This window comes from Odontesthes bonariensis, chromosome 4, assembly GCF_027942865.1.
Source record: "Odontesthes bonariensis isolate fOdoBon6 chromosome 4, fOdoBon6.hap1, whole genome shotgun sequence".
Classification (NCBI taxonomy): domain Eukaryota; kingdom Metazoa; phylum Chordata; class Actinopteri; order Atheriniformes; family Atherinopsidae; genus Odontesthes; species Odontesthes bonariensis.
The window spans coordinates 35,487,398-35,515,360 of record NC_134509.1 but is presented as its reverse complement, the minus strand read 5'-3'; the positions used below and the strand labels follow the sequence as shown (position 1 = coordinate 35,515,360).

The 27,963-nt window shown below is 38.2% G+C and overlaps 1 protein-coding gene across 2 annotated transcripts; it reads right to left on the bottom strand.

Annotated features, from left to right (window-relative positions):
• Nucleotides 1-379: 379 nt before the first annotated feature.
• slc43a1b (solute carrier family 43 member 1b) lies at nt 380-27,925 on the bottom strand. Of its 2 annotated transcripts, none has more exons than XM_075464105.1 (15): nt 27,742-27,925; nt 25,961-26,119; nt 23,620-23,803; nt 20,913-20,968; nt 20,314-20,390; nt 10,780-10,872; nt 10,347-10,480; nt 7,636-7,781; nt 4,062-4,208; nt 3,913-3,948; nt 3,635-3,767; nt 3,302-3,464; nt 3,076-3,149; nt 1,067-1,190; nt 380-932 (listed from the first exon to the last, which is right to left on the bottom strand). In XM_075464105.1, the coding sequence occupies exons 2-15, from the start codon at nt 26,112-26,114 to the stop codon at nt 705-707; spliced, it is 1,749 nt and encodes a 582-aa protein (XP_075320220.1). In that variant the 5' UTR covers nt 26,115-26,119; nt 27,742-27,925; the 3' UTR covers nt 380-704. The 2 variants fall into 2 exon arrangements, with proteins under 2 accessions (XP_075320220.1, XP_075320222.1); XM_075464107.1 differs by having other exon boundaries at nt 7,636-7,778.
• Between the last annotated feature and the right edge of the window lie 38 nt (nt 27,926-27,963).

Genomic DNA, 27,963 nt, shown 5'->3' with positions numbered 1-27,963 from the left:
AACTGTTTTCGGTGAGTATATGAGCATATTTTCATAGCAGAAACAAGGTCCAGGTTTAAAAAAAACTAACTTCTCCTTTATATAATGCAACAATATCTAATCATATTATGGTAATCTCTTTGTAATGGTCATAATTGTGCATATTTTTAATAACCAATGATTATAATAATTGTGACCTAAAGCATACTCACATAATGTAGAATAATCAAGATTAAAAGATGGGCAACTTTTAAAAAAAGCACGTTTTTAGCCTTTTCATTACTGCAAAGATAAGCAACATTACTACATGTGTTTAGTAAAATGGGATAAAACATGGCGAGATACTGTAATGGTCCCTCAATTGTTATGTTCTTTTGTAGAAATGACAGGAAAAAGCAGAGCTGACTCAAAAGTCTTTATGTTGGGAAGCAACAGCTCTAATTACTAAAAATGATCACATGACAGAAGTTTTTCAAACAATAGATGTAACTTCAAGTTTCATCTCAAGTACTGCCAATATGTGGCACTATTACTGGGTCTTTTCAATGAGTTTTGTTTATTTGAAACGAAGAATGAAAATAACTTTTTTTTTTGCTTTGTTTATGCTAGGTGCTATTGTTTTATCATTGTGTATTATTTGAAGTGTCCAAGTGTCAATGAAATGAGGTTGCACATGCAACCCCAAGTTGTTACATAAATTAATAATTTCCCCTCAACCAAGAACCTTAAACAGTATGCCCATTTGGTGTGTGTCCATGAACGGGAAGCCCATTGGCCTGGCTTTTGACACTTACACTGTCTGACTGGGTTAGGATATCATTCTTTCTCTCTGACAGACAGGCAGCCATGATATCTTGATTTGCCTTTTTCCTGATCAGGTTTCTACGGTGATAAAACAGATACAATGGCAACAGGAAACCAGTCAGGGAGAGGATGAGAAGGCCCACATTGATCTGTTATAAAGAGAGACATGTCAGTACATGTTGCAAACCTGTACAAGAGCCTGTTGGGTCTACTGTACTTGCAAATAATCTCTGTTTTGCCTGAGTATGTATACAGTGTGTGTGTATGAGTGAGTGCTCCCTACCCAGTACGGATCTCCATTGAGATGTCCCACCATCAATGTGAACAATGGTTGTTGGAGCAAGGCAAAAAAAGCACTGATCATAGACTGCATACCTGTCAGTGTCCCAAAGTGGTTGGCTGGATAGCTATGGAGGGATAGAAACATAGAAAAAGGATACCGTGTCTTTTTATAATAAATAATAATTAATAAATAAAGACTGTGATTCTCACATTTTACTGTTACTTTTATGTCATGCATCATCCCATTCCAAACTGTTGGGACAGTAAAGTTTTTATCACTTTGTAATGATCTCTTGCAAATAAAAAGATGTTCTGGCACTGAGGATATCCGGTGATGGAATGTGTCAGATGATACTTTTTTCTCATTCTTTGTGCAACATGTCTTAAGGTGTGTAACATTATGTGGTTGTTGGAGTCCCATACTTTTTTCACTAAACAGAACCACACAGAGGAATGAATTGTCATTGCATTTTATCAAAAGCTTATAAATCAACTGTTACTTCACGTTCAAGAGGCTTAAAATAAAAGTGTCAAATGAAGGAGACAAGTTTACATGGCTGCTTTGATGCTGTTTTAGAAACAGAATTGTTCAGGTTAGGTATTGCAGCTAAATATCCTGTTTATGGATCACTGGGGCATGAAAAAAAAATTTTTTTTAGAATGTGTTTCAGACCTGAAATACAAAAATGGATGTACAGTATGTTGGCTAATGATAAGGATGTCTATGAGACAACTCATGAAATGTATTTAGTTAATACTGTCTGCAATAAAGAAGTAAACAAAATATATATATATATATAACAATAATAATTATCACATTTTTTTCTGATTTGGAGCTGCTGTAATATGTATCTATGAATATGTATATATATTCTTTTGAGGTTTTGAATAAAATAAGTTGTAGGCGTCTGACAGCATTAGTGCTGTCAAATGGCTTTTGGTCAAATGGCCAAGGAAAAAAATGATCAGAGTCCATTCAGACAGGTTTTGGTCTCAACCAGTTTCTGAAATTAATATTAATCTTTCTAGATGTTCTATCTTGTGGTGCAAGTCTCTAACCATCTTCCTGCTATTTGGTGCTATGCAGGTATTTAGCAGTGGGTTTGAACAATGAACTGAATTAACTTAAATGTCATGCAAATGCAGCAGTCATAGCCGACACTCCAAGTCCTTTAATCCCTTTACTGTTTCTTCCGTATGTACAGAGCTTTGCCAAATGACATTTCCTTCCACTAGCCCTGCAACTACCTTCTACAACAGGATACTTTCTTGAATGTTAAATATCATATCTTCTGCTTATAATCACCTATGTCTATAATTAATTAGTTATATTGTGTGGCTGTTCAAAACAGGTCTCTCTTGAGAATGAGATCCCATGTCTCAATGAGATTACTGTAGTGAATTAAGTGTGGATTAAACAAAACCTTGCACTGTGTGACGCCCTGAGATTCACGTGTGGCTTTGTGGACTCACACCCACAAGTTACATAGATGTTGGAACACCCCCCCCCCCCATGAAGAAAAAGAGAATTTTGAAGGGGAGAAGAATTAGAAATTAAGTTGCATGTGTTTTTCATCTTGTTTGTTTGGTACCTGTCGTTTTGTTACTTGTGTTACATGTTCTTTGTTTTCTTTGCATGTTTTGTGTAAAACTGTGGTCAATTCAAGCAAAAACTACTGAGTAGCGCTGTGTGACTGATTAAGATTTATTAAAATAATATTCCTTCTTTCGAATGTGATGCTTTTTTTATTGAGGTACTTCTTTGTTTCTCCTTGATTTAATAGTGACAACGCTAAATCATTTGTATGAACAACAGTTAGATAAATAAGTAAACAAACAATCAAAGAAGTAAAATAAGCTCTGTAAAGCTGAGGGGAGCTGTAGAGTCTGGTGATGGCTTTTTGTTTGGGTTTCTGATGATTCCAAGCTTTCCCATTGTACATTACAATTCAAGATCTATTGAGAATAAAAACATTTTCCAGTTTTCAAAACCCTCACAGTGTTACTCACACAGCAGCATAGAGACCTCCACAGCAGGAATGGATAAATCCTCTCACAATGGTGTGTAGAACAAATGACACCACCTATTAAAGAACAAGAGAGGAAGCAACAGATAGACTTATAATTATCAATGTTTGTTCCTTCATCAAGTGTGTGTGTCTGAATCTTCATATACATTATGCTCTATTACATGGTTAACATAAATCTTTGTTTTTCTGTAAAGTATTTTTCTAACCTGTATGGGTAAATTGTCAATTAAGGAAATTATTCCAAAGGTGACCAAAAGCAGGTTGGTGAAGATGAAAGCCTGCATGGCATTGGTCAGTTTCTGGATCTTTCTGTCTCTCTTTGGGGGATTTGATTTGTTGAAAGCTGGATTTTGTCCAGGGTCTTTTACACTGAAATCCAAGAGGGGGCCATTTTAGAGAAAATATGAGGAGACAAAATTAATTCTTCAAAGCTCATTCTGTACATTAAGCACCTGACTTGCAATCTGTTGAACACCAGTACAAAGCAACATAAAAAAAAACTAAACCTATAAAGATTAGCGACAAAATCATGTTCATACCTCCTTCTTGTTTGTGTGAGGGCATTTTCTTCCTCACACTCCTTCATCCTCCAGTCCATAATGTAACCAATCAAAGGGCATGTCAGCAGACATAGTATCTGCATTGTACCAAAGATAGACGAGTAGAAACCAACTGCAGAGAAGATGTAGATTGATATCAATACAAGTGCATGTAAATAGCGGCGCTCAACACACAACCTAGACTTCGTCTTGTGTAGAGTCTCAGTGTATCAAGTTACACCAGTGCACCATTAACACTGAACCTCTGTTACAGTTACCTTGCTCATCCACCTTCTCCTGTAGATCTTCAGAGGCTGAAAAAGAGAAAAGCTGGAGGTCAACCATCATCACTTATGTTTCAACACTAATTCATTTTAGTTTGTTAGTTTTGTGAGTCACACTAATTGATGTCAGTTATTATTCTTACGTTGGGGGTCACCATGAGTGACCAGGAATTCCATCATTTTATTCATGGCACCCATAAAGAAGATCAGCCTCAGCTGGGTGATAGAAGTGGTGATGATACTCCACAGAAAGATAGGAGAGCACACAGAATGACAGAGTGGCACTGAGGCTGAGGAAAGAGAGAAACGAAAGTAGTGTGTGAATCTAGGATTTAGTTCAGCAGACACAGTTGGCTTCACAGTGAATATGTTTTCAGTGATTTTGGTGGTTTGGCAATATTGTTACAACATTGTTACACTTTCACTGGCAGTTTAGTTCCATGGAAAGTTCTCAGAATATACTATATCTTGAAGTTTTAGGGTATATTGTACTCCACGGAAAGACCACCATTTGGTGTCACAGGGACATCAACTTCTTGACTTGTGAATGTACATGTATATCAATTCACGTGGAACTGCGCACCAATGTACAACGTGGGAGAACAACACTTTGAGAAACAGAGCACTGTTGATGATGAGTGACACTTTAAGTCAAAGCCTCAGTGAGTTTAACCCGACACACACACACACAATAACAGTTTTGGTGCGAGAAAAGTTTTGTGTAAAGGTTATAGTTGAGAAATGAATTCAGACATTAGCAGATGCTTAAAGGTAAAAGTGTGTGCATGTTGGCAAAAGTTTCATGATGATCCAAATGGCATGTAGCACTGCAGTTAGGCTCAGGTTTTTCACTGATAGCACAGGCTTTAACCATAATTTGTTGGTAATCTAATAATTACTGGTTTTCAATGTAAGATGATGAGTGGGTAATGGACTGAAGACAAGAGTTGGTTTCCTTAGCTGGGAAATTGTTTTTGAATTGGCTCTACATGAATGTATTGGATTATTTTGAAATTAATTATGATTAGAATTAATTGAACTCCAATTGGCTTGAATCGGACTACATTATTTAAGTGCCTTGAGATGACATTTGTTGTAATTTGGCGCTTTATAAATAAACTGAATTGAATTGAATTGATGTTTATAACACATATATCGGAATTATTTCATGGGTTTTTTCATGGAATTTATGCGATTGATACTGTAGAAAATTCTTGTTATTTTCTATAGTGAAGAGCAATACAGAGAATATCTAAACTAATGAAATAAAACATCAGAAATGTTGTTCTATCACCTCGCAGTAGGTTGAACATGAGAGCTTTCCTATGTTCGTAAGTTCCAGCAGACAGGTTTTTTGTTTGAATAGGACTGTAGTAATTAGAACTTTAATTAATTAAATGAACAAATACTTTATATATTCAAAAGGGAAATTTTATTGTTGCTGTATTCGTTTTTCAACAATAATTTCCATGCAATGATATAAAAAGAATGATAAGTCACAATATTATGCTATAACTGCAATAAAGTTATCAATCTCTCTGAGCTAACAACAGCAATAGTCTCTTCTAAACCATCAACTTGTATTTTAGATCTAATCCCAACCAGACTGTTCAAGGAGGTTTTCCCCTTAATCAACACTTCCATATTGGATTTGATCAATCTGTCTTTGTTGACAGGATATGTACCTCAGCCTTTTAAGGTTGCTGTAATTAAACCTTTATTTAAAAAAACCTACTCTTGATTCAGAAGTGTTAGCTCATTATAGACCTATATCCAATCTCCCTTTTTTGTCTAAAGTTCTTGAAAAAATAGTTGCAGCTGAACTTGGTGATCATTTACACATAAATAATCTGTTTGAAGAGTTTCAGTCAGGAATCAGAGTGCATTATAGCACAGAAACAGCACTGGTGAAAGTTACCAATGATCTCCTCTTAGCGGGCTTGTGTCTGTGCTTGTCCTGTTGGATCTCAGTGCTGCATTTGATACGGTCGACCACAGCATTCTATTTCAGAGATTTGAAAATGTTAGTGGGATTAAAGGAATTTAAGTCAAATTTATCTGATAGATTCCAGTTTGTTCTTGTAAATGAAGAATCTTCCTCACACACCAGAGTATGTCATGGAGATCCTCAGGGTTCTGTGCTTGGACCGATTCTTTTCACTTTATACATGCTTCCATTCGGTAACATTATTAGACAGCATGGCATAAATTTCCATTGCTATGCTGATGATACTCAGTTGAACTTATCTATGAAACCAGATGAACCTAACAGGTTGGTCAGACTACAAGCATGTCTTAAAGACATAAATAACTGTATGACTCAGAACTGTCTGCTTCTAAATTCAGGCAAAGCTACAGTAATTTTCTTTGGACCTGAATGCTTCAGGGAGAGACTGTCTAGCTATATAGTTACTCTAGATGGTATTTCCCTAGCTTCTAATAATACAGTGACGAACCTTGGAGATATTTTTGACCAGAATTGATCATTTGACGCACATATAAAACAGGTTTCTAGGACTGCCTTTTTTTTACCTTCGTAATATTGCCAAAATCAGGAACATCCTATCTCAGAGTGATGCAGAAAAACTAGCCCATGCATTTGTTACTTCGAGATTGGACTACTGTAATTCTTTATTTTTTGGCTGTCCCACAAATTCTCTGAAAAGCATCCAGCTGACATAAATGCTGCAGCCAGAGTTCTGATGAGAAGTAACAGGAGAGATCATATTTCTCCAGTTTTAGCTTCTCCTCATTGACTCCCTCTTGAATTCAGAATTGAATTTAAAATTCTTCTCCTCACAAATAAAGCTCTTAATGATCAAGCTCCATCATGTCTTAAAGATCTCATTGTAAGATATTTTCCTAACAGAGCACTTCGCTCCCAAACTGCAGGTGTACTTATGTTTCCCAGAGTTTCTATAGGTAGAATGGGAGGCAGAGCCTTCAGTTAACAGGCCCCTCTCTTGTGGAACCAGCTGCCAGTATATGTCCAGGAAGCAGACACCCTCTCTAACTTTGAGACTAGGCTTAAAACTTTCTTTTTTTTATAAAGCTTATAGTTATAACTATAGGGATGGCTCATGTGACCCTGAAACATCCCATAGTTAAGCTGCTGTAGGCCTAGCCTGCTGGGGGACCTCTTATGTCAAAACTTTCCTCACTTTGATTCCCCGTTTCTCTCCACAGTTGCCCAAGGCATGCTCGGGACGGGAGATTGGACCGCAGAGAAGTTTTGGTGCAATCTGTTGGTTTTCTTAGCTAGGAAATCGTTTTTTGAATTGGACTAATTTTGAATTTAATTTATTGGATTTGAATGGATTCTGATCCCAATTAATTGAATTCCTCTATCAGTAAAGCACCATCCTTAGATGTACCCTGGAAAGGAAACATTACTGTTCCTATCTTGTGATGGTCACCATAGGATGGTCATCAACATTTGAATATTTTTCAATGATGAACACTTTTTTTTTCATTTAGTTGAGTTCTTGCCCCAATATTCATTTTGACAAATTATGAATAAAACTGCCCAATGACAGCTGGGATAGGCTCCAGCTCCCAACTCAACCCTAAATTAGATTAAGCGGGTATAGAAAATGGATGGATAGATGGATGAATAAAACTACGTAATATATAAATGGCACAACATCATTGGCAGTCTCAAACCTATTAAAAAGACAAGACACATCACCAGTTGACTTAAAATCAAACAAAATGTACCCTTGGCTGGGATTTTGGAGACTCCCATCTTGGATTCTGGTTGACTTGCTCCTATGGTGTCTTCCATAATAGTTACATGGGTGATATACCTGTCCCCAGACATCCTATCATCCGTCACAACCCTGTTGAACCTCACCTTTTTACTGCTGAGAGAAAAAGAAAAAGAAAAAGAAGAAGAAGAAAGACAGTGCTGAGAATTAGTTTTGTAGGATATAATGAAGGTACATTGTCTATGATTATTCTATTGAATTTCTATTTTCAACAGTAATGGAGTTGTCTTTCAGTACATGGAAAAGGGTCAACATCAAACACATCAGTAAATTTCGGCAGAGTCTACTTGTCAGATCAGATGTAAGTGAATTATTTGTTGAGGCCAAGGGTCACTTTCATTTGATATATTGATCAATTGATATATATCAGTTAATTAGTTCTCAGCTTGCACAGCCCCCCCCCCCTATATGTAGCAATCCAATGCTAAGTGCAAAGGGTTTTCAGTTTTTAATTTGATCACTTATGTATTCAACTGCAGACTGGCTAATCTCCTAAAAACTGACCCAAACTATAATCCTCATCACAGAGCACACGTTCACCAGAAATGATGTAATAGCGTAGTTTGTTCACATCTCCAAAACATAGTTAGTGTTTCAAGATGGCACTGTGTAGCTGATTAATAAATGGTTAAAGATCTAAGCCAGAACTGTATATATTTCTTTAATCCTAACCATGTATGTTGTGCATGTAACTTCCTCATGTGGCGAGATTGAACCTGTGGGTTGTACGGAACTGAGTAAAGAAATGCTGTACAAGGTTTGAACTTTATTGTAAAACTGCCACATTTTGTACCTACATGATTATCATGCACTTAATTTTATTCTTCTTTTTAGATTTAGAATGTACAAATAAGGACCCTTCATCATTCAGCTAAAAGGGACATATGAATAAAACATCACTATCTTCTGTTCTTAAGAGAATGTCTGAGATCACTATCAATTGAAAAACTCCATGAAATCATTTCATTCAGAGACCTGCTCAGATTTTCAGTGTAAAGTTAATCGCTTGTAAACTTCACCTCGCCTTCTTTGTTTGGCCTCAACCTCTGAACCCAACCCTTATTTTATTGCTCACAGTCAACCTGCTAGAATGATGAACCCAAGGAAATGTTCTGTTGACTGCTGTACTGAACAGCATTCATCTTACGTCAACTCAGGCCTCAGACTATTTAAGAGCCAAATTGGATAAACTTGACTTCTTCATAAACTTCTTCATCACACTGTTTAACTAACTTAAGACAGTTAATTCCAAAAAACATTGTACCAGGAATTCAAACAAGAATCAGTTCCAGCTCCCTGAGATTAAGAAATCATTTGGCTGGCTATTTTTTGTTTAAATTCTTTTTGCTTTAACGCTAACAGTACAAGGCTAGTTAAGCTAATTAAGTTTATACATAAACTTCCACACCACTGTTACTATTAAAATCAAATCAAATCAAACTTTATTTATATAGCACTTTTCATACAAAAAATCATGCTTTACATAATAAAATCAATAATGAAATCAATTCATGCATAAACTCACACACAACATCACACTGACAACCACACTGTACACTGCCCCAGCTACACACAGCCATTAGCACACAGTTAAAAACACACTCAGAAAGAGCCTTCATCATTGCAGGATACTTCAATGAATGAGGACTGTTCTCCCCCGAATTCTCACAAAATCTCCCCTGTGCCACCAGGGGAAACAACACCTTGGACCAGGTTGACACAAACATGACATCAGACGTGTGAGACCTGCTGTAAGAACTGTGAAAGCCTGGGCTGCTGATGCTAATTCCACCCTGCAGCAGACCTTCAGCAACACAGACCTGGGGGGGGGGGGGGGGGGGGGCATCCCATCCCAACCATTCCGACATCCCGCTATTCCGACATGCAAACATCTCTCCATGCCGACATGCAAACGTCCTACCATTCCAACAAGGCTTTCCACATAAGGAAGTGTGCGTTGCTCAACAGGTGAGTCCCTTTTTTCTTATCATGCATTTTATATGTTTTAAGACGTGTACAGATGTGATACAGTCTTTACACGCGTAATTAAATTTCATATAATGCACTCAAAAAGCAAATTAATGATATTCCAATAGTTTATTACACAAAAAAGAGTGACAAACATAGACAAATTCATTCAATTCATTCAGGCTGATGCCCAAACTCAGTTTCCTGGGCATCAGAACATCACTCCACAAATTGACTCTGGACTTTCTAACCAACTGTTAAACATAACTATGTGGTGTTTGGCTGGAAATCAAAACCATGAACTGAGGTATATCAAGCCCTTAGGTGCTCCAAGGCAGTTTCAGGCTCGAAAATGTGCATAACAAAGGTCAGTGTACTTCAAAACAGGTCAAAAGCACATAGTTTTATAGTTTTATACACATTTCATGTGTATGAAAGCTTTTTCTATATTAACCCACTAAAGTTTCCTCTTCTAAAAATCCAATTCTTTACCTTTTTTACACGTCCATAAGATATTACAAGGTTCTATGCACTTGGAAGTATCAATTGATATGTAACTTGATATATAATTGAGATATGAATGAATGAATTACACCTATATTAGAATTGGTCATTGCTTCGCAGAGATAAGGAAGGCTGGTGTCAGCATGTAGGCTTCCACAGGATATTGAATAAGAGAAATTTTGCACCTACGTGTATCTGATGTCTTCAGGTGCAGGGAAAGATTCGCCAGGCCAATTCAGGAGGCAGTTGAGGAAGACCATGCAGGCCAGGCTGGTCCACACACACATGATGACCCGAAAGGACACACCAAGATCATAAATCAACTGGAGGATGAAGCAGAAGGCGTGGTAGTAAGAGAAAGAAAGAGATTTTTAAAAACTTCCTGAAGTTTTCTTTATTTGTTATCCTCAGTTTATTTTGTTATGTTTAGATTTGTCATTCTTTGTCGGATTCATTGCTATTGAAGCAACCCTTCCCTTTTTGTTCTCCCCTGTATTGTCTGCCTCTTTCTTGAATCTTTTCTCCACTTTGAAAGTCTTTTTAAACATATTTCTATCATAGTTTTTCCTTCCCTTTAGTTACTTTTTTTTAATAGTGTGTCTGTGTGTTTGTGTGGTAGCACCTTGACACCAGGAAAGGTGACAGCTGAAGAAGCATAAGAACCAATCATCAGAGAGAGGATAGTTGATCTTACATTCCCAAACATGTTAGGTAGCTACAGAAGAGAGAAACACATTAAAGACAAAAAGTAACATTTCTACAATTGAATATGGTTTACAAAAATATGGTTAACATATTAATGAGCTACGTTTTGATCAATTCAACCATTTAAACCCTCTGGATAAATAACAATAGAACAGAGACATGACAATGATAGACTGAATAGCAATAATAAACTAATATTCAGTTACAGTCATTTAGATGTAATGTAGACATGCAACCAGTAGGTGGTGCTACAGCATTTCCATTTATAAAATTGAGCTTACTAAGGCACAAGTTCATATGCGCAAACATGGATACACACACACACACACATTCTCTGACCATGCAAATGTCAGATTTGAGAATGTATGTGTTTGAGTGGATTTGTTTTTGTTGTCATTTCAGTGGGACTTTTTCTGATGCAAACACTGACTTTATTGAGCTCAGTAATTCATATAGGCACAAAAGCTTGTTCTTAATAAGGCCAATGTCATTTCTGGGGTACTGGTCAGGGTTGGAAGTAAGGTATGAAATTAGGTTAATTATAGCTTAGGGTTAGGCATAAACTGCTCATGGTTAAGTTTAGGATTTGAGTTAGGTCTTCCAGTTCTTGGTCTTAAAAAGGGTAGCTGTTTGTTTATGTGTCAGCAGACTTTCATTCTAACTATAGACATAGCTGTAACACTGCCAGTCACACTGCATACTGCATGTGGTTCATTTCATACTGCAGGCCTTCAAGCTCAGTTTAAACTAATTGTTCAGATGACTGCTGATTTTAAGTGTATAGCTCACACATAATCTTTCTGAAAAAAAAAAAAACTAACAACATAACATGCACCGTATTCTTATTCGATAAGAACAGAATAATATAAATTAACATAGATTTGTTGTTGGGAGATATGACAAGATAACAAGATAATGTTAGTGTAAGGGTAGGTGAGAAACAGGAGATGTATTGAGTGCAGAAATCATTTGATCACAAAAAGTGCTAAAAAGAAAAATTGTAATAAATAAAATGAGAGAAGATTTTCAAGTGGCTTTTCTCACCACTAAACAGCTGGCCATTCACAGTGTGAAAGGGGAATGATTCTCCTTTACATTGTTTTCTTGACATATCACTTAGAAATAAAGTAATTTGCGGGATGTTGTTTGGTTTACCTTTTTTCCTTTCACTTCCTCTCATTCTTTCTTCTTTCTTTCTTCCTTCCTTCCTTCTTTCCTTTTTTTCCATTTGTCTTTATTTCTTTTCTGTTTGTCTTTCTTTCGGACTTGTTTCTCAAATTGAGTTGTCTATTGAGCTTGCTCCCCATGTATATTCTTTTCACTGAAAAGAAAAAATGTGTCTCTAGCAGGATGTTTGTTCTTCAAGCTCTGCTTCAACTCAAAAGGATCACTCATGACACATTCTGGATAAAATCTTTTTTACTTCATAAAGAACCACTGCTTTTTTAATGTGCTAAAATGGATGAGCTATCTTGACCTTTTGGTAATATAAATATATATACATCCTCCTTCAGCCCTTGGTATTTTTCAAGCTTTTTGTGTTCTTTCTTCTTCATGTTGCTGTCACTTGGAATTGCTACATCTATTGCTATTGCCTTCTTCTTCAGTTTGTTGACCACCACAATGTTCAGGTAGTAAGCTATCACCTGTTTATCAGTCTGAATGTGGAAGTCCCACAGGATCTTAGCTCTATCATTCTCCAGTACCTTTGGAGGTATCTCAAATTTTGACTTTGGGACCTCTAAGCCATACTCGGCACAGATGTTCCTGTATACTATTTTCGCACTTGGTTATGACGTTCCATGCCTGCCTCTATTTTACACCCCGCTATTATGTGCTGAACTGTCTTAGAAGCCTCTTTGCACAACCTGCACCTGGGGTCCTATCGGGTGTGGTAGACCTCTATTGCCCCAGATAGCAAATACTCATTGAAACGATGTTAAATCAACATCCCGCTGTCAACGATAAAGCCATTGAATCAACGTCGAACTCTGACGTTGATTCAACAACATTTTGCACCCTCTATTATCATTGAAACAACGTTGAAATCATACCTAGAGATCAACAAGATTTCAATGATATTTCGATTACAATGGATATTGAAACAATGTTGAAATCATCAACGAAACTTCAATGGTATTTTAGTAAGTCCTATGCCTATACCACAGGTTTAATCTAAAAAGGTCTAAATTAATATATTAAAAACATTATTATTAGACTATTAACATTAATATCTTGTAAAGCGACCTTGAGTACCATGAAAGGCGCTATATAAAACAAATTTATTATTATTATTATTATTAATCCTGCTATCTACAGCCAGGATGGGCTATGAGCGAAATATAGAAACTATAGCAGACTAAGCCTGTAGGCTATATCGCCTAGCACAAATAACACCCCATGCATTTTTTTTTTTTTTAAATCAAACAATCGTTTTTATTGCATTTTTCTTTTTTTTCTTTTAATGCGCGAGGCTATCTCCTGCAGTGGCCGTCGTCCAGATCCCCCCGCCCGGTCAGGAGCGTAGCGCAGCCACTTCTGCACAGCTTGTGCGAATTCATGTATTTGCAGTACTCAGTCGTTGAGTCAGGGCATCTAAAATAAAAAAACAAGCAAAAAATACATTTCAGTTTAGCATATCAGACTTCTGCCTGTGAAGGATATAAGCATATAGGCCATGTAGACAGAAAAACTATGTGTGTGTGTGTGTGGTAGCTATCTTTCCCTCTCAAACATAGACATAGAATATCGTATCCATATTTTAAGATGAAGCAAGCTTAAACTGAGGACTTGCTTACTTGACGATGTGGATTAATGATCTGAAAAAAGAGAAAAAGTAAATCACAATGTCAGTAAACAGCAATTTAATTCTGAATCAATAAACCACTAATTAAAAAAAAACGACGAGAAGATAGTGACAGCCACTATCCAGGCATCACGCAAGCTGACGTGTTGCTAGCGCATGCTAACTTATTCATCCAGACAACGTTTAATTCACGTCAATCTTCTGATAGTTGTGTAGCCTATTCAATCGTTTTATTAGACACCTTGCCTCTTTGATCGCTGATCCTAGTTAAAGGTAGGGCTAGGATATGCAGATATCCTGTAACACTCCTTGCTGGGAAATAAACCGGTGAATAAAGCATTGCTAGCTAACTGACTATTTCGTCAGGGTGTTTATGAAGCCTGCAGTTAACTTGCTTTTGACAACTTGCAGTGTTGTTGATCGGAGGAATTCTGCTTGATTTATAACAGAATTCTATGACAGTATCTAGCCTATGCACCATGTAAACTATACATTTAACTGTGTAGGGCAGTTCAGCATTCAAAAGATTAAATCAAAGTGCTTTCTTACCTGAAATTGATTCCGAAATGAATGGGATGGGGTGCAGTACCGCCGGTCTACCACATGATGGTCTCCCGGTCAACTATAAATCCATGACTTTTCGATCATCTTTCCCGGTCAACTATAAATCCATGACTTTTCGATCATCTTTCCCGGTCAACTATAAATCCATGACTTTTCGATCATCTTTCCCGGTCAACTATAAGTCGATGGCTTTTCGATATTTCCTGATTTCCCGGTCAACTCAAAATCAATGACTTTTCAACATTACTATTATCACCCGGTAAACCAAATATCAATGATGCATCAATCATACTAAGGATAACTATGTATCAATGTTGTTTCAATATCACTGCGGTCAACATTATGTTGTGTCGGGTTTTCATCAGTTTGCCAATACTGATTCAACATTTATTTTGCATCAAGATTTCAATGTCAACCATTCTGATGATTCAGATGGAAAAACAATATCATTTCAATGTCAGCTTGCTATCTGGGGCTCTTGTGCTCAGGGGCTGCTCTTGAACTGCTCTTATTAGTGGCTCTGTACTTTCTTTAAGACTAGCCTTTTTTAGCCACTGATAGGACTTCTCGATATCTGTTGGTGGTACATCCCATGCGAAGGCTTATCCTTCCATGATAGCACCCCCCCCCCCTTCCACTCCCCTGGGTTTCAGCTGCCTGAAACACTCACTTAGCAGTTCATCACTGGGGGCCATCTTCCCGATGTATTCCTGGATCTTTGTTGTTTCATCCTGAATAAGTGGCTCCGACGCTCCCTAGGCTTCGGCCTTCTTCCTTCCACTTAGTGTACAATCTCAAGGTGCAGAACCTGGGGTGAAACCCTTTGTGCAATGTGAGGATATTTCTTCTCTTGACATCAGTGGCTTCTATCTCCTCCTTTGGCCAGGTTATTATGCCAGCGGGGTATCTGATGACTATGTGTTGATTGCGCTGACTTTGTTCTGACCATTCAACTGACTCTTCAGGACCTGCCTTACTCTTTGTAGGTACATAGTTGTGGCTGAAATCCATGTAACCTCCTTGTGGTTGCTATTATCCTGTGGGATCCCAAGGTATTTGTAGCTGTCCTCAACGTATCCTGTGGTGCCCTCTAGTAGTTCAACTTCTTTAGTCATGATCACCTTGCCTCTCTTTGGTATCATTCGGCAACATTTAACAAGTCCAAATGGCATCCCGATGTCCTTGCTGTATAGCCTAGTGAGCTGTATTAGGGAGTTGATGTCTTGCTCAGACAGTAAGTGTGCATCATTTTAGGGCCTGGTGCAGTGCAGCTCTTCATACTTGAGACTCTTTCTTGGATGTGTCCCACCGTGATGGTCACCGGTTTCTGTTCTGGGACATTACTGTGGTCAGCTCTCAGATCCACTAGCTATGGATCATTACTATTATGCAAATGTGATGCTCCTCCTTCTCATATGCTCTTCCAGTATTGTTTAGTCTCAGCCTTGGGTGAGTGTACACTTTGGAGGGTTCAGTCAAGAACATCCTATTTATTATCCTGGATCCAGCTTCTCTATTGTACCTTCTTAGGTTGTGAGTCATTGTTTGGCAGTCTCCAGTGTTTGTTGTATTTCTTAGGAAGTTTCCTCTTCATTGCACCTTACTGAAGCTCTGATAGCTGGATAACCTCCATCAGTATTGTTGCCTTGATATATATGTGTGTATACATACACACACACACACACACACACACATATACTGTATTTATGTTTAAGCTTTTTGGGATCTCCTTGACACAATTTTGTTTCATAATACGATATGTTAGGCCAGTATATCACCCTAGTTTTATACTATGGTGGCATGCTATTCAAGCTCAATCAGATTGGATGTGCAGTGACAGGTCTCTCCAGAGATGTTCTACTAGGTTCATGTCTAGAATCTGGAGGCGAAATCTGATGTGGAAAAGTGCACACCACATCCTGCTGTCGGGCTGAATATTAAGGTTGGTTTACAATCAAACAGTGTGGAGTCATCATGAACATAATTTTTAGGAAACACAGTTAAAAGGTGAACCAATCTAATATTGTATATATCATCAACAGAAGAATGGAGAAACTGTTTATATTTGTAACAGTTGTTCATATCACCCAGAGGAGAATCCTTCTGACTATCCTTTTGCTTTCCCCTAAACACACTGGAAGGCTATTTTTAATGTTCTATTAGTATTCTATCCACCTGATGGACTGGCAAAAAGTACACAAATATGAATTAAATTTTCCCTCATGAATACCACTGTCATTCAATATACAACACCAGCAAAATTTGTCATTGTTATGGCAGCATGTCACTTTGAGGGGAATTATATCTGTCCATTGGGATTTTGATGTTTTAGCTGCTGAAGCGCATTTTACACCAAAAAATTAACTGACGTGCTAAGATTTGTATGTGCTGCTGTGTTCAGTATTTTACAACTGTGGGTATGGTATTGAAATAAGTGTTACAACAGAGTAAAAAAAACAACAACAACAAAAAAAAAACAGGTGCATGTTTTAAAAAAAAGATGATGATGTTTCCTATTGAACAACTGACTCGTTTCAACACCCATTTTCACCGTGATGTCATGACGTGTCACATGACTACTGGAAGGAGCGCACCTTCGCCCATTATTCAGCTGCGGGAGATAAGAACCCTCGGGATTTATTGGAAGCACGTCCTGGACTTGAACAGTTGAGAAAATAAGAGTGTGTGCCTTTCCGAATTGCGGCAACATAATGAGGAGGTATTTGGCCTTGAGTTTTCATCGCCTTCCTGTCCGCAACCGGCAGACTTTACCTCTGTGGCTTGTTGCGCTTCAATAACAATAACAAACATGGCAATGTGTAGTTCGGTTCCCGAGGGTCGTTTTTGGTGGACAAAAAGACAATTTTGGAATACTATAGTGTATGACTTCGGCGATCGATTAGTGCGCCTGTGGAACACGGAAGCTGAGAGAGGTACAGTAGGTGCGCTGTTTTTGAAATCTCAAAATGTGTAATGTCTGTGCAAGCTAATGGTATGGTTAGCCCCTGGGTTGAATTGTATTACTACTGACACCACGGCCAATTCGGTAAAAAGTATTTTGATACACATTAAGAGCCTCAGGAAAGGTTTAAAGCTTGCCCGATAGAGCCCGCTTTCATGGAAATCAGCGCAATTGGACAATATTGTGCAGCAGGCATGAAAATTTCTCGCGTTTTTCCCTTTGGCCAACTTTCCTGGGTCTCCAACAGATGGGATATGTTTGTAAAATAGCCGGAATTCTCCTTTAATCTAATTATCTTGCACATAACACTGTTCTTTGAAGAATGCTTTTAACCCTCTGTGCTCAAAGTTTGTTGGAAATTTAATAAAAACATTGCTTACCCATCCTGGAATTCCTGGAAATAAAAGGTTTTAAACTTAAAATACTTTTCGGTTCAGGAAGTTTAAACCCATTACCCATTACTTATTATTGGACCAAATTTTTTTTATCAGTCATATGTGCTTCTATTTATAGCAGGGAGATATGTAAGAAGTTACCAACAAGATCATTTCACACCACAACACAGACACATCCATAAAGTACACACATTCTCACAAACGCAAACGAACACCAGACCAGAAAGGAAAGCAGACAGCCCAAAATGATCATGTCAAGTTCAGGACATGGGTCTGAGTCAGGTGATGGGAGGGACCAGATCCGGCGGCAGAGACAAGCTATTGGACGGGCATTTAAATGAGTAGGGGGGGCCCCCTAGCGGGGGGTCTGGGGGTCCTCCCCCCGAAAATTTGGTATTTCTTAGATGCAATTTTCTGCATTTTAACCGAATTGTGGGCCCCATTTCAGCCCAATAAGGAACTGTCCTTTTGTTACTAAATACGTGACGATTCCATTATTTCAAGGGACGGTTGGCAACTTGTTTAGGCAGCCCTGGCAAACACATCACGCTTCCTTTAAAGTAGGCATTCGGAGACATCTCGAATAGCGTGCACAGTTTAATCCACTCTGTCTAATCATCGGTGCATAAATTGAACGCAAAGCCCAGATCACGTTTGCCACTTTCTAGTCGCCATTAATACTAATACACACAACGAGCAAACAGGAGCGCAACAACAACAGCAACGCCCACGCACAGCCACAGTGAATTTAGACTGGCGTTGAGCCGACATCAGAACGCATTTGAACATGTAGTTCAGGGTTGGACTGGGGGGGGAAAAAAAAAATAAATAAAATCGCCCCCCCTCCCCCCAGTATTAATTAGTATCTCCAATCTAATTAAATAAAAATAAAAAACGAGCACAGACCGCTCAGTCAATGGCATGTACCCATAGAAAAAATACACACTCACACACACGTCACACAACCTGACTATCGGCTGCTAACAACCATGATCAGTAACCTACACAAACCCAGACACATAATGGCTCGGTGGCCAGCAATCGGATAAACCAATGAAGTGAATCAATCCTGTGAAAGAATGAAAACAAGTGAATGAAACCTGCACTCATCCATTATGAAGTTAACTCTGCCAGCCCCATAATCTTGCCCCTGCTCAGCCAACTCCTTGACGTCGGGTATGGTTGGTAACGTTACGGCGGCTAGCATTAGCAACGAGGCTGCTAGGCTTGCTAAATCGGTAAGCATTAGGCTACTGAAGAAAGCTAGTCTTTTTAGTTACATTATATTTTCATCTTTCTTCTCGGCTATAACCTTTGTTTACGGCCACTGGCCCTAACCTGACGCCCTAGCTGTCAAATCACCGGAAGTTTTCACCGGAAGTACTGGCGCGCACACACAAGCTCTCTCCAGACATATCTTTCTTTCATTCCGCCCAGATGAAATTTAATGCCACTCTTCGAAAATCAGAGAAATTTAAGACATTTTAAGACCTTAAAAAAACGTATTTTTTATTTAAGACTTTTAGATCGTGTCCCCTCATGCACTGCAGTGTTTGAGGCAATCTCCGGTCAAACGTCAAAGTGAACCCAGGGGGGGCACACCGGCATGGATGGGGGGGCAATGCCCGCGAGTGCCCCCCCCGTGGCGCCGGTGCTGGGAGGGACTGAGAGAGAAAGAGGTTGTGTGTATGTTGGGTGTGTTGAACAGCTAGGTTTCTGATTGGATGAGAGGCTGCATGAGAATTTAGAGCAAGTGGAACAGCATGTGCTGCTTTCCAAAATACACACACATGCACACACATTTGCAAATCATCAAATAGTCCAGTAAATGTACTGAATTTCAGACCGGATCACAGACGACCCTTTTAGGCATGTTAAACCTCTGGCCACACCCAAATATTTTCTTTGGCTTGTTTTCTGGCTTTTGACAGTGAGGCAGATGAAAAAGTGGGCCATGTGGGGCATCCTGGTGACCTCATGGTCTAACGCAATGAACTATGTTCCTGTGAAGTCCCAGGTACCGTTAACTTTCCTTAAATGATTTAGCTGTGTATTTACACATAAGGCAAACACAGGGCAACACTGGACTTCACTGGTGTTATTTGACATTGTGTGTCTGGCGAATATCCAGACAAACTCTGGTCTTTTAGCTTAGTTTTGGACCCCATAAAGTCTCTCTGCAACTCTTAAATTTGTTTTCCAACACATTTTTTCCACACGTATTTTACATATAACCTGAAAATGTGTTTGATGAGAGTTATAGCAACATTGGTTCGTTGATTTGTTAATTGATTTGTTTTTAATATGCTTAGAAATTATGTCTATCATATCTGTTTTGAAGATGTCTGTGTTTGACCTGCTGAGGTACAGATGTCAAATGTAGCCTACTCGCTAACTATGACATGACTCAGTTACATTGACCAAATAAACGGATAAGAAAATAAAGCAGTAACAATACAGTAAAGCTAGGATTTGGAATACCCAAACAATGAGCTGAAAAGCGCTCTGAAGCTCTCAGAGAAACTGCTACATTGAGTGATAGTTCTCTTTGATTGGATCTGAAACTTTAGTATTGCATATGGTAATTTTAGTCATAGTTCATTTGAGATACTGTATAGAAAAAAATATTTAATTGTTGGATCACCATTATTACTGTAGGCTGTAAAACAAAGTGTGTGTGTGTGTGTGTGTGTGTGTGTGTGCATGTGTGAGTCGGACTCTCACAGTGAGTGAGGTGAAGGTCAGGCAGATTCCCCCAAAGCCATTGAAGGAGACAGCGAAGAAGATGAGGACGGATAGCACTAACAGATTAAATAAATGAAAAATACTTTCAGCAATGAAACAGCTATCAGCTTTTAGCTATGAAAGGCAAATCGCTTTTTTGTACAATGTATATAACCAAATGAGAACATAACCATGATTCCAGTTCTAACCTCTAACTGCACAGAAAAGGTTTGTCATATAAGCTGAACTATGTAGCTTTTTCATAAATCAAACAACTTTAGTATTAAGTGTTGGATTGGTCTCTTTTTTTCCAGGTCACGTTAATTTAACAGCAGGAATAGCTTTACAGTTTTATAGTTTTAGTGTTTCATCATTTCACTGCTCACTTATTTTCTTCTTTTGAAGCCTCATCAAAAGATACTAAATTGTGACGAGGTCTTACAATGAAGTACGATACTAAAACACTATCATACAGCAACTGATTAATATGAATGGCAACAAACTACAAATATACCACAGCTTTGTATGTCAATGGAGACAAGTTGCTAAACTGCATTCATGCAAGTAAGAATAATTCAGACTTTAATGTTTTGTCTCACCTTCAGGGTCATATGCAGCAGCAGCGATCATTGCACAGGAAGCTGCAAAGCATGAACTGAAACACACAGAGGCAGCTGTCATTGGGCAAGAGGCTGGGTCTTTTATTTTAATGTACATTTTTCTTTTCTCATCAACTTGATTTAATTTGTTCATATAAAGCAAGGCCATTACAGGCTTGAAACACATTCCATTAAAAGTTGGGAAGTTAGTACCACTTTGTAATGTTTATAATGTCACCATTCCTTCTCATAACGGTCAAAAGACAATCTCTTAGATTACCAGGCAATGAGGATTTCAGCTGTTATTTTTCCTTCCTTCTTCCTTCTTCCTGCAAATATGTTTAGGCTGAAAAAAATACTTTTTACAGCTTTTTAACCCTGTCCTACTTTGTTGGTGTAATCGTTTACATACATGCCTGTGTACTGTGCCTGTTACCAGAGGATTCCACTCAGACCATACGGAACATAAGGGTTTAAGTATGTGAACAAAGAACCTTGTGACAAAAAAGGAGGTTAGTATTTGATCTGAGTTAAGATGATGGTAGAAATAGCAAAAACTACGGCACTGTAGATGATAAATCAAGTAAGTGGGATATCCTCTCACATTTACCCCACACTGCCTACCGCACACCTTCACCTCCATATTGTATCTTCCATATGTGGAATGTTAATTTCTGAGGACATGTATAATCATTGCTCCAAGTAGAATATGCAAGGCAGCCATCATAATCACACAAACCCATAATTAAAAGCAATATATTCCCAGCCTTAAACTATACAACATTTAGGTGTTGATGTATTTTTTTTATTTCAAAGTTCTTTAGATGTTCTCTGTTAGGGACAGGTCAGGACTACAGACAGGCCAGTCCAGTGACCGTACCCTCATGTTCCACAGCTATGCCCTTGTTATGTATTCAGAGAGTGGTTACATACTGTCTTGTTGAAAAATGTATGGACATTTCTGGAAAAGATGCACTCTTGAAGGCAGAATAAGCTGAACAGCCATAACATTATGACCACCAAATATTGACTTGGTCATCGTTATACCTCCAAATGTCCCAAAAATGGTGTGTAAACGGAACACTCAAGGGTGTCCTGGAATGTCTGGTACCGGGTTGTTGGTAGTTAATCCTTTGGGCCCTGCGCGTTGTGGGATCTTTGGGATTTGGCTAGCTTCTAACGGTTGCCATCAGTTTGGTGTCTGGGGGGTTTGAAGACCTCAGAATCTTTGCTGTGTTCATTTGGGCCCCTCCAGTGCTCACTGTTATCCTGCTTGGGTTGACTGCAACTTTAGGAGAGTGTTGTTGCAATGTGGGGGATTTGACTGGTCTGAAAAAAATGTTTAGGTTGGTGTTAAGTGTCAAAGGAACATTCATATTAATGCCAAAATGCAAATTTTCCCAGCAGATATTGTGTTGCAAAAAGATGACCAGTGTTCCTCACTTTACCTGTCAGTGGTTTTAATGTTGTTGCCGATCAGTAGATGTTGCTTTAAAATCTCTATGTGCTCTTCTGCTTCATTGCTGACATAACAAAAGTATAAATTACTTTTGTCATGGGCAATGATACAACCACATAACATCCCATAGTCTAAAAGTGAGGCTACGTTGTGTTATGGGATTGTATCAGTTGTTAATAACAGTCTGGATAGTCCTTTTTTCTCTTTGGTCTGGAGTACATGGGGCCCATTGCTTCCAAAAATGTTCTAAAATACCGATTTGTTTAAGAGTCTATCTCAGATGCCTCAAAGCCCTGAGAAATCCACCCTGCCTACAGACAAGGTTACTGTAAGGTTTTATTTTTGTATTGTGAAATTAAGTGGCATTTCGGAATTTAACTCTGTTTATACAATACAATTCTCAAATGCCAATTAATTTCACAATATTTACTATGTGGTTGACAAAGGGTATGTATATCTTCAAAATCACACATAATCTCCTGCCTTCAATACATGTGGAAAATTACATTCTTTCTGGGTACATACAACTATATTCACTATGTGCTTGATAAAGGTAATACACAGTAATCTCTTGTCCATGTGGTTCTATCAGCTGTTGATGATTGACAGTTCTTGATGCAGTGCCATCTGTCAGGAGTTAGAGATCATGGGTGTCCAGCTTTCCAGCTTAGGCTTGCCCACTTTCATTCACGCACTGGATTTCTTCCAGATTCCTTGAATCTTTTCATATCTTTTTTTGAGGAAGAGTTCAATGATTTTGTCAGGCATTGATTGACAAACTGGAGATCCTCTGCCAATTGTGCTTTTTAGCCTTTATGAATACTGCTTTTGTACCAAATAATAGTTTAACTCATCTGTTGATATTTCCTATTTAAAGATAACACTTATCTAATTTGATTTAATCTAATTTATTTTGTTGCTTTTCTATTTTACTTAATTTCTTGCTTTAAATTGCCCCTGTCCCAACTTTTTATAGAACAAGTTGCAGGCCTGAAATGTAAGCTTTGGACTCCATAGTTAGGGAAAGTTATAAATACTGTAAAAGGCAGATGGCTCTGCCTTCTGAATTTGACCACAGTTCATCTTCAAAAGCACACATAATCTCCTGTCTTCTATACATGTGGGAAAATACATTCTTGCTAGGTACATGTTTTTTTTAAATCAATTATCAATGAATGATAATAAGTACAACAATAAAGAAATCTTATTCACATCTAAAGCTTATGGTAAATTGATGATGACTTATACCTGCCTATGAGTCTTAGTGGGCGTGGCCCATATCTGTCCATCAAGATCCCCAGGGGGAATGTGGCTGCACTCAAGAGGAACGAGCCGATGGTGAAGCCAAGATTTAACATCTCTTCCTGCTCCACACAACTTCGCCAACCACTGCTTTCAATGGAAGTCCCATTTGTGTCAGTAGTCTCATTTTCTGAATCATATCAGAAGAAACAATCCAGGATTATAACAGTGGAAGCAAACACATAAAAACAAAACCCAAACAAATGGAATATGCTATTCGTGATGACATTTTGAGTGTGACTGCAGTTTCAGGTTGTATATCTCAACATGTGCATTGGGTATACGATGTACTGGTTGCAACTGGTTTTGAAAATGAAAACAAATCTGTATACTTTACACTGTGGGAGCGGTACTGATTCTTATATTATACTTTGGTCTCCCAAAGACTGCTGTGTCCTAAAGAAGTATTGTAAATGTGTGTGAATGGATTAAACACATTTGGATGTGCCCTTTATGCATTGATATGTAGAGGAAAATGGGATTGTGTAAAATCCATGTTTTTAAGTTGTAATTGGATCATATACATGTTTTTTTTTTCATTGATAAGTATTTTGTGTCCATTTAAAGAGACTTGTGAGTCAAGAAAAAATAAGGGACTGAGAAAACCACACTTCACTGAGTCGTTTAGTTTCTAAACAGCCCTTGTTACAACACGATCGAAGCACCTGTACCTGTTGCTGGCGCATAAACTGCAAGTAACATGCAAGTAGCATTAACAAGCAGCAAGGAATAATCTCTTAAAAAATGTTTGCCGGTGACAGGAGGCTTTACCTTTAAACAGCGTTTATCCATTGCAGTGATCAAGGTTTATTCCATGATTACTGCATCAGTGATTACAACACAACATTTTACAGTTCCAGAATGCATAGAAGCTGAAAACGTATACACAATATTTACTCAAGTGGGAGTACATATGTTTCTTCTTTATGTGTAATAAAAGCTTTTGATCAAATTAGAGGTACTGATTCAACCACTTTGTTCAAAAAGGTGAAAAAGTACAGGGTCTGTAATGTACTATAAGAATCAAAGTAAATGGGGGAAAATCCTTTAAAGGACAATTCCATCAGTTATTTCAATGCAAAGATAACTGATCCTGACATCTTAGTATAATTATCAGTCCATCTTTTAAGGATTATTTTATGATTGCTTTTTGTTTTTGACAGAAAAGTGGGATAGCATGCAGCAAAGAACAAGAGACCTAGACTTCAAACTGCTCAAAGGTGCTTCAGTCTGTGAATATAAGCAAGAACAATATGGTGAAAATAAAAAACTCTGAAAACACATTCACAAAGAAAAGCTCTGAAAGCTATGACTTCTTATGCTGAATCTGCGGTGTCTGTTCTAAAGTCTACTTCATTTTCACCCATGTCGCTTGTGCCTGGTTACATTACTTTCAGGTCTTATTAGGTTAAGCCATTTCATCTTGTCAAGCTGTTGTTTAAGGTCATCATTTCAATATATTATTGACCAATCCATCTTAGTTTCTGTCAAACTTGTTGAACAAGCACACAGGGATGCAAATGTTACAGTTATCAGTGATTCCCATCCAACACATTAAAACCAAAGTAATGGTCTGTTTTGAAAATGTAAGTAGAAAGTAGAAAATACAGATGATTTTTGTTAAAATGTTTACTGCTCGGAAGCAGGGGACTGCTCGGTCTGCACTTCAGTCTGCACGGTCTACACCGTGAAACAGGCGCGGCAGGCGGCAGCACGCAGTGATACGAAGGGAGAGAAAATAGCGCCAAGCGATTGCGAGGTCTGATTTTTTTCCTGGACAACAATTTTGTGATGCAAATGTATTACCCTTTTGAACGCATATTGTTTTGAGAAGCAAAATGCTTTATTTTTGTGGTCCCAGCCAACTAGCCGGACTACCTTCGTCAACACCAAAACAAGGCCGGAACTCGGCTCACAGGATGCAGTAGGGGGTAAGTCAATGTTGATGGACGATATTGCTAGGATGGGATGTCATACAGCTTCATGTCAAAAGAGGTGGACTATCCCTTTAATAAACACACACATTTAGCACATTCTGTAGGTGCTATGTGATCAGTCCTGTTTTTTGTCATAGTGATTTTGGACAAACCACCAAACTTTCTAAAATTTGGTCCATACATGTAGTATGGATTGGTGTGGATCTGAATCTTATGTTAATGTTCTGGCAAAGGATGCGCTCTCCATTTCACCAGGAATGCAGCTGAAATTGAAAACATCCAAAGAACATTTTGCTGTTTGCAGTGTATGCTATAAATGACCAACAGAAAATGAGAAACAGTGGTTTTACCCATACAAAGGTGAGAGTAGAATCCTTCCTTCTTCAGCATGATGAGCAATGAGCCCCAGCCCAGTAGAACTGCAGAGAAGAACAAGTTCTCCACGATGGCCGTGGCAGCCATCCACCACCTTCTCCTGTAAGCCTGGGCCAAGCTGGGAGCCATGACAGCTGGGGATATGAGGAACACATCAGCACACCAAACAGCACAAAATGCTACTTTCACTAATCTAACATTTAAGAGTTCTTCTTTTACGTTGATTTATAATTCAAATCATATTGTATTTGCAACCCTTTAATTCCTCTGCAGTTCACACATTTTCATGACATCTACTGTTCCTTCAACTCTGTAGACATATAGAGCTTTTATAGAACTTGTTCAGCCAAACAAAACTGTGGCTGTATTTGATTTCTTAAATTGTTCACAATGAAGCAAGTCAGCCATTTTGTAGTGCTGTCAAAATTTCAACTTTAATTAAAAAAAATGTATAGTGCACTACAAACTGTGAACATCCAGTGTATGAAGTATCATTGCAGTCAACTATCATCCCTAATGCCACCTCTTTCACATTTTTAATGAGTGAGCAAGCTGAACACTTAAAGCTCTTGTAAACATTTTATCCTTTTATCCCTGTCAATAAAGATTTTTTGTGAAGTTTTAGAACACCTGTTAATTTTGTCCATTAAATTGTCCCCACAGCCATAAGGCTTTTTAACAGTGCCTGCTAACATGTTCTAATATAAAATCATTGTAAATATTTTAATCAAGCTATATGACAATTTGAATTTCCCCAACGGGGGATGAATACATTTATTTCTATTCTATTCTATTCTATTCTATTCTATTCTATTCTATTCTATTCTATTCTAAATGTCTCCTACAAGGACACAGAACTGATTTAAATGTTACATACACATGCACACAATTACAGGCTGTTGTGACACATGAAAGTAACTAGGGAAGTGTCAAGGAGGAGACAGAAAGATGTGGCAATAGAGGTGGCTAAAGTTTGAATCATGGTGACCTGTTGTAGCTGCAGTTACCAAGTGTCATGCACCGATCTTATCCACAAGTCAGGCTTATCAATCCAGAGAACAGTACTTTGGTTTACATTAATTTTCTGGGTATTAACTCTCAAAACTAACTCTGACCTTAGCTTAGACTTCAGCTTTTGATTTAACAGTTTCCATTTTTGGGATTTGCTTAGTCCTCAAAATGATCCACTGTAGGAGTACAAAACTACTCACAACCAGAGTAATACAGAGTAAGTGTACAAAAACACATTCAGCCTGAACTACATTTCACATCGTGATTTTTATGGGCTATCAGTGTGTAAATATTTGAAGGTCAGAGATGAAGATCTTTGTGGTATGTGTGTCCAGCCTCAGAGAGCTCAATCTGTTTAGAGCCCATTTCTACTCCCTGGGTGTCTTGTAGAAATAGCAGGTCACATCTCCCAAAGCTGCGGCTGTTCTTAACTGTTTACTCCTGTCAGACTGCTACAGTGACTTATGGTTCACAAAACTCAGCTCTGGTTATTGTAGACTGCTATGCATTCTGCATGTGTGTGTATGTGTATATGTATATTAAAAAGTATACATAAGTACTAAAAGTCGGCCATGACCCCCAGTGCTCCTATTACCACTGGCACCAAAGTTGCCTTCACATGAGTTGCCGCTCATTTTGAAAGCTCCTCAGGATGACCAACTCACATGGAGAACATATCCAGAAACACTATTGGCTACATGTGGCAAAATTAGAAGGAAAAGCTCAAATCCTTAAAATGACTTACTTTATTAGAGGCTTTCCACCAGAGAGCAATGACTGCATATAGAGAAGATTCAGCACAATCTTCGCTGCTGTCTTTGCTTCCCAACAGGAAAAAGTTGGATTCTGCTTTATACTTTACTCTTTCTTTTATTATCAGTCTTTGTATTGCAGTTTGCAAGTGCAGATGTCCTTCCTTCTTTGTGAGAGCTGTATTCACTGTTACATGAGCACTCACATTGACTAT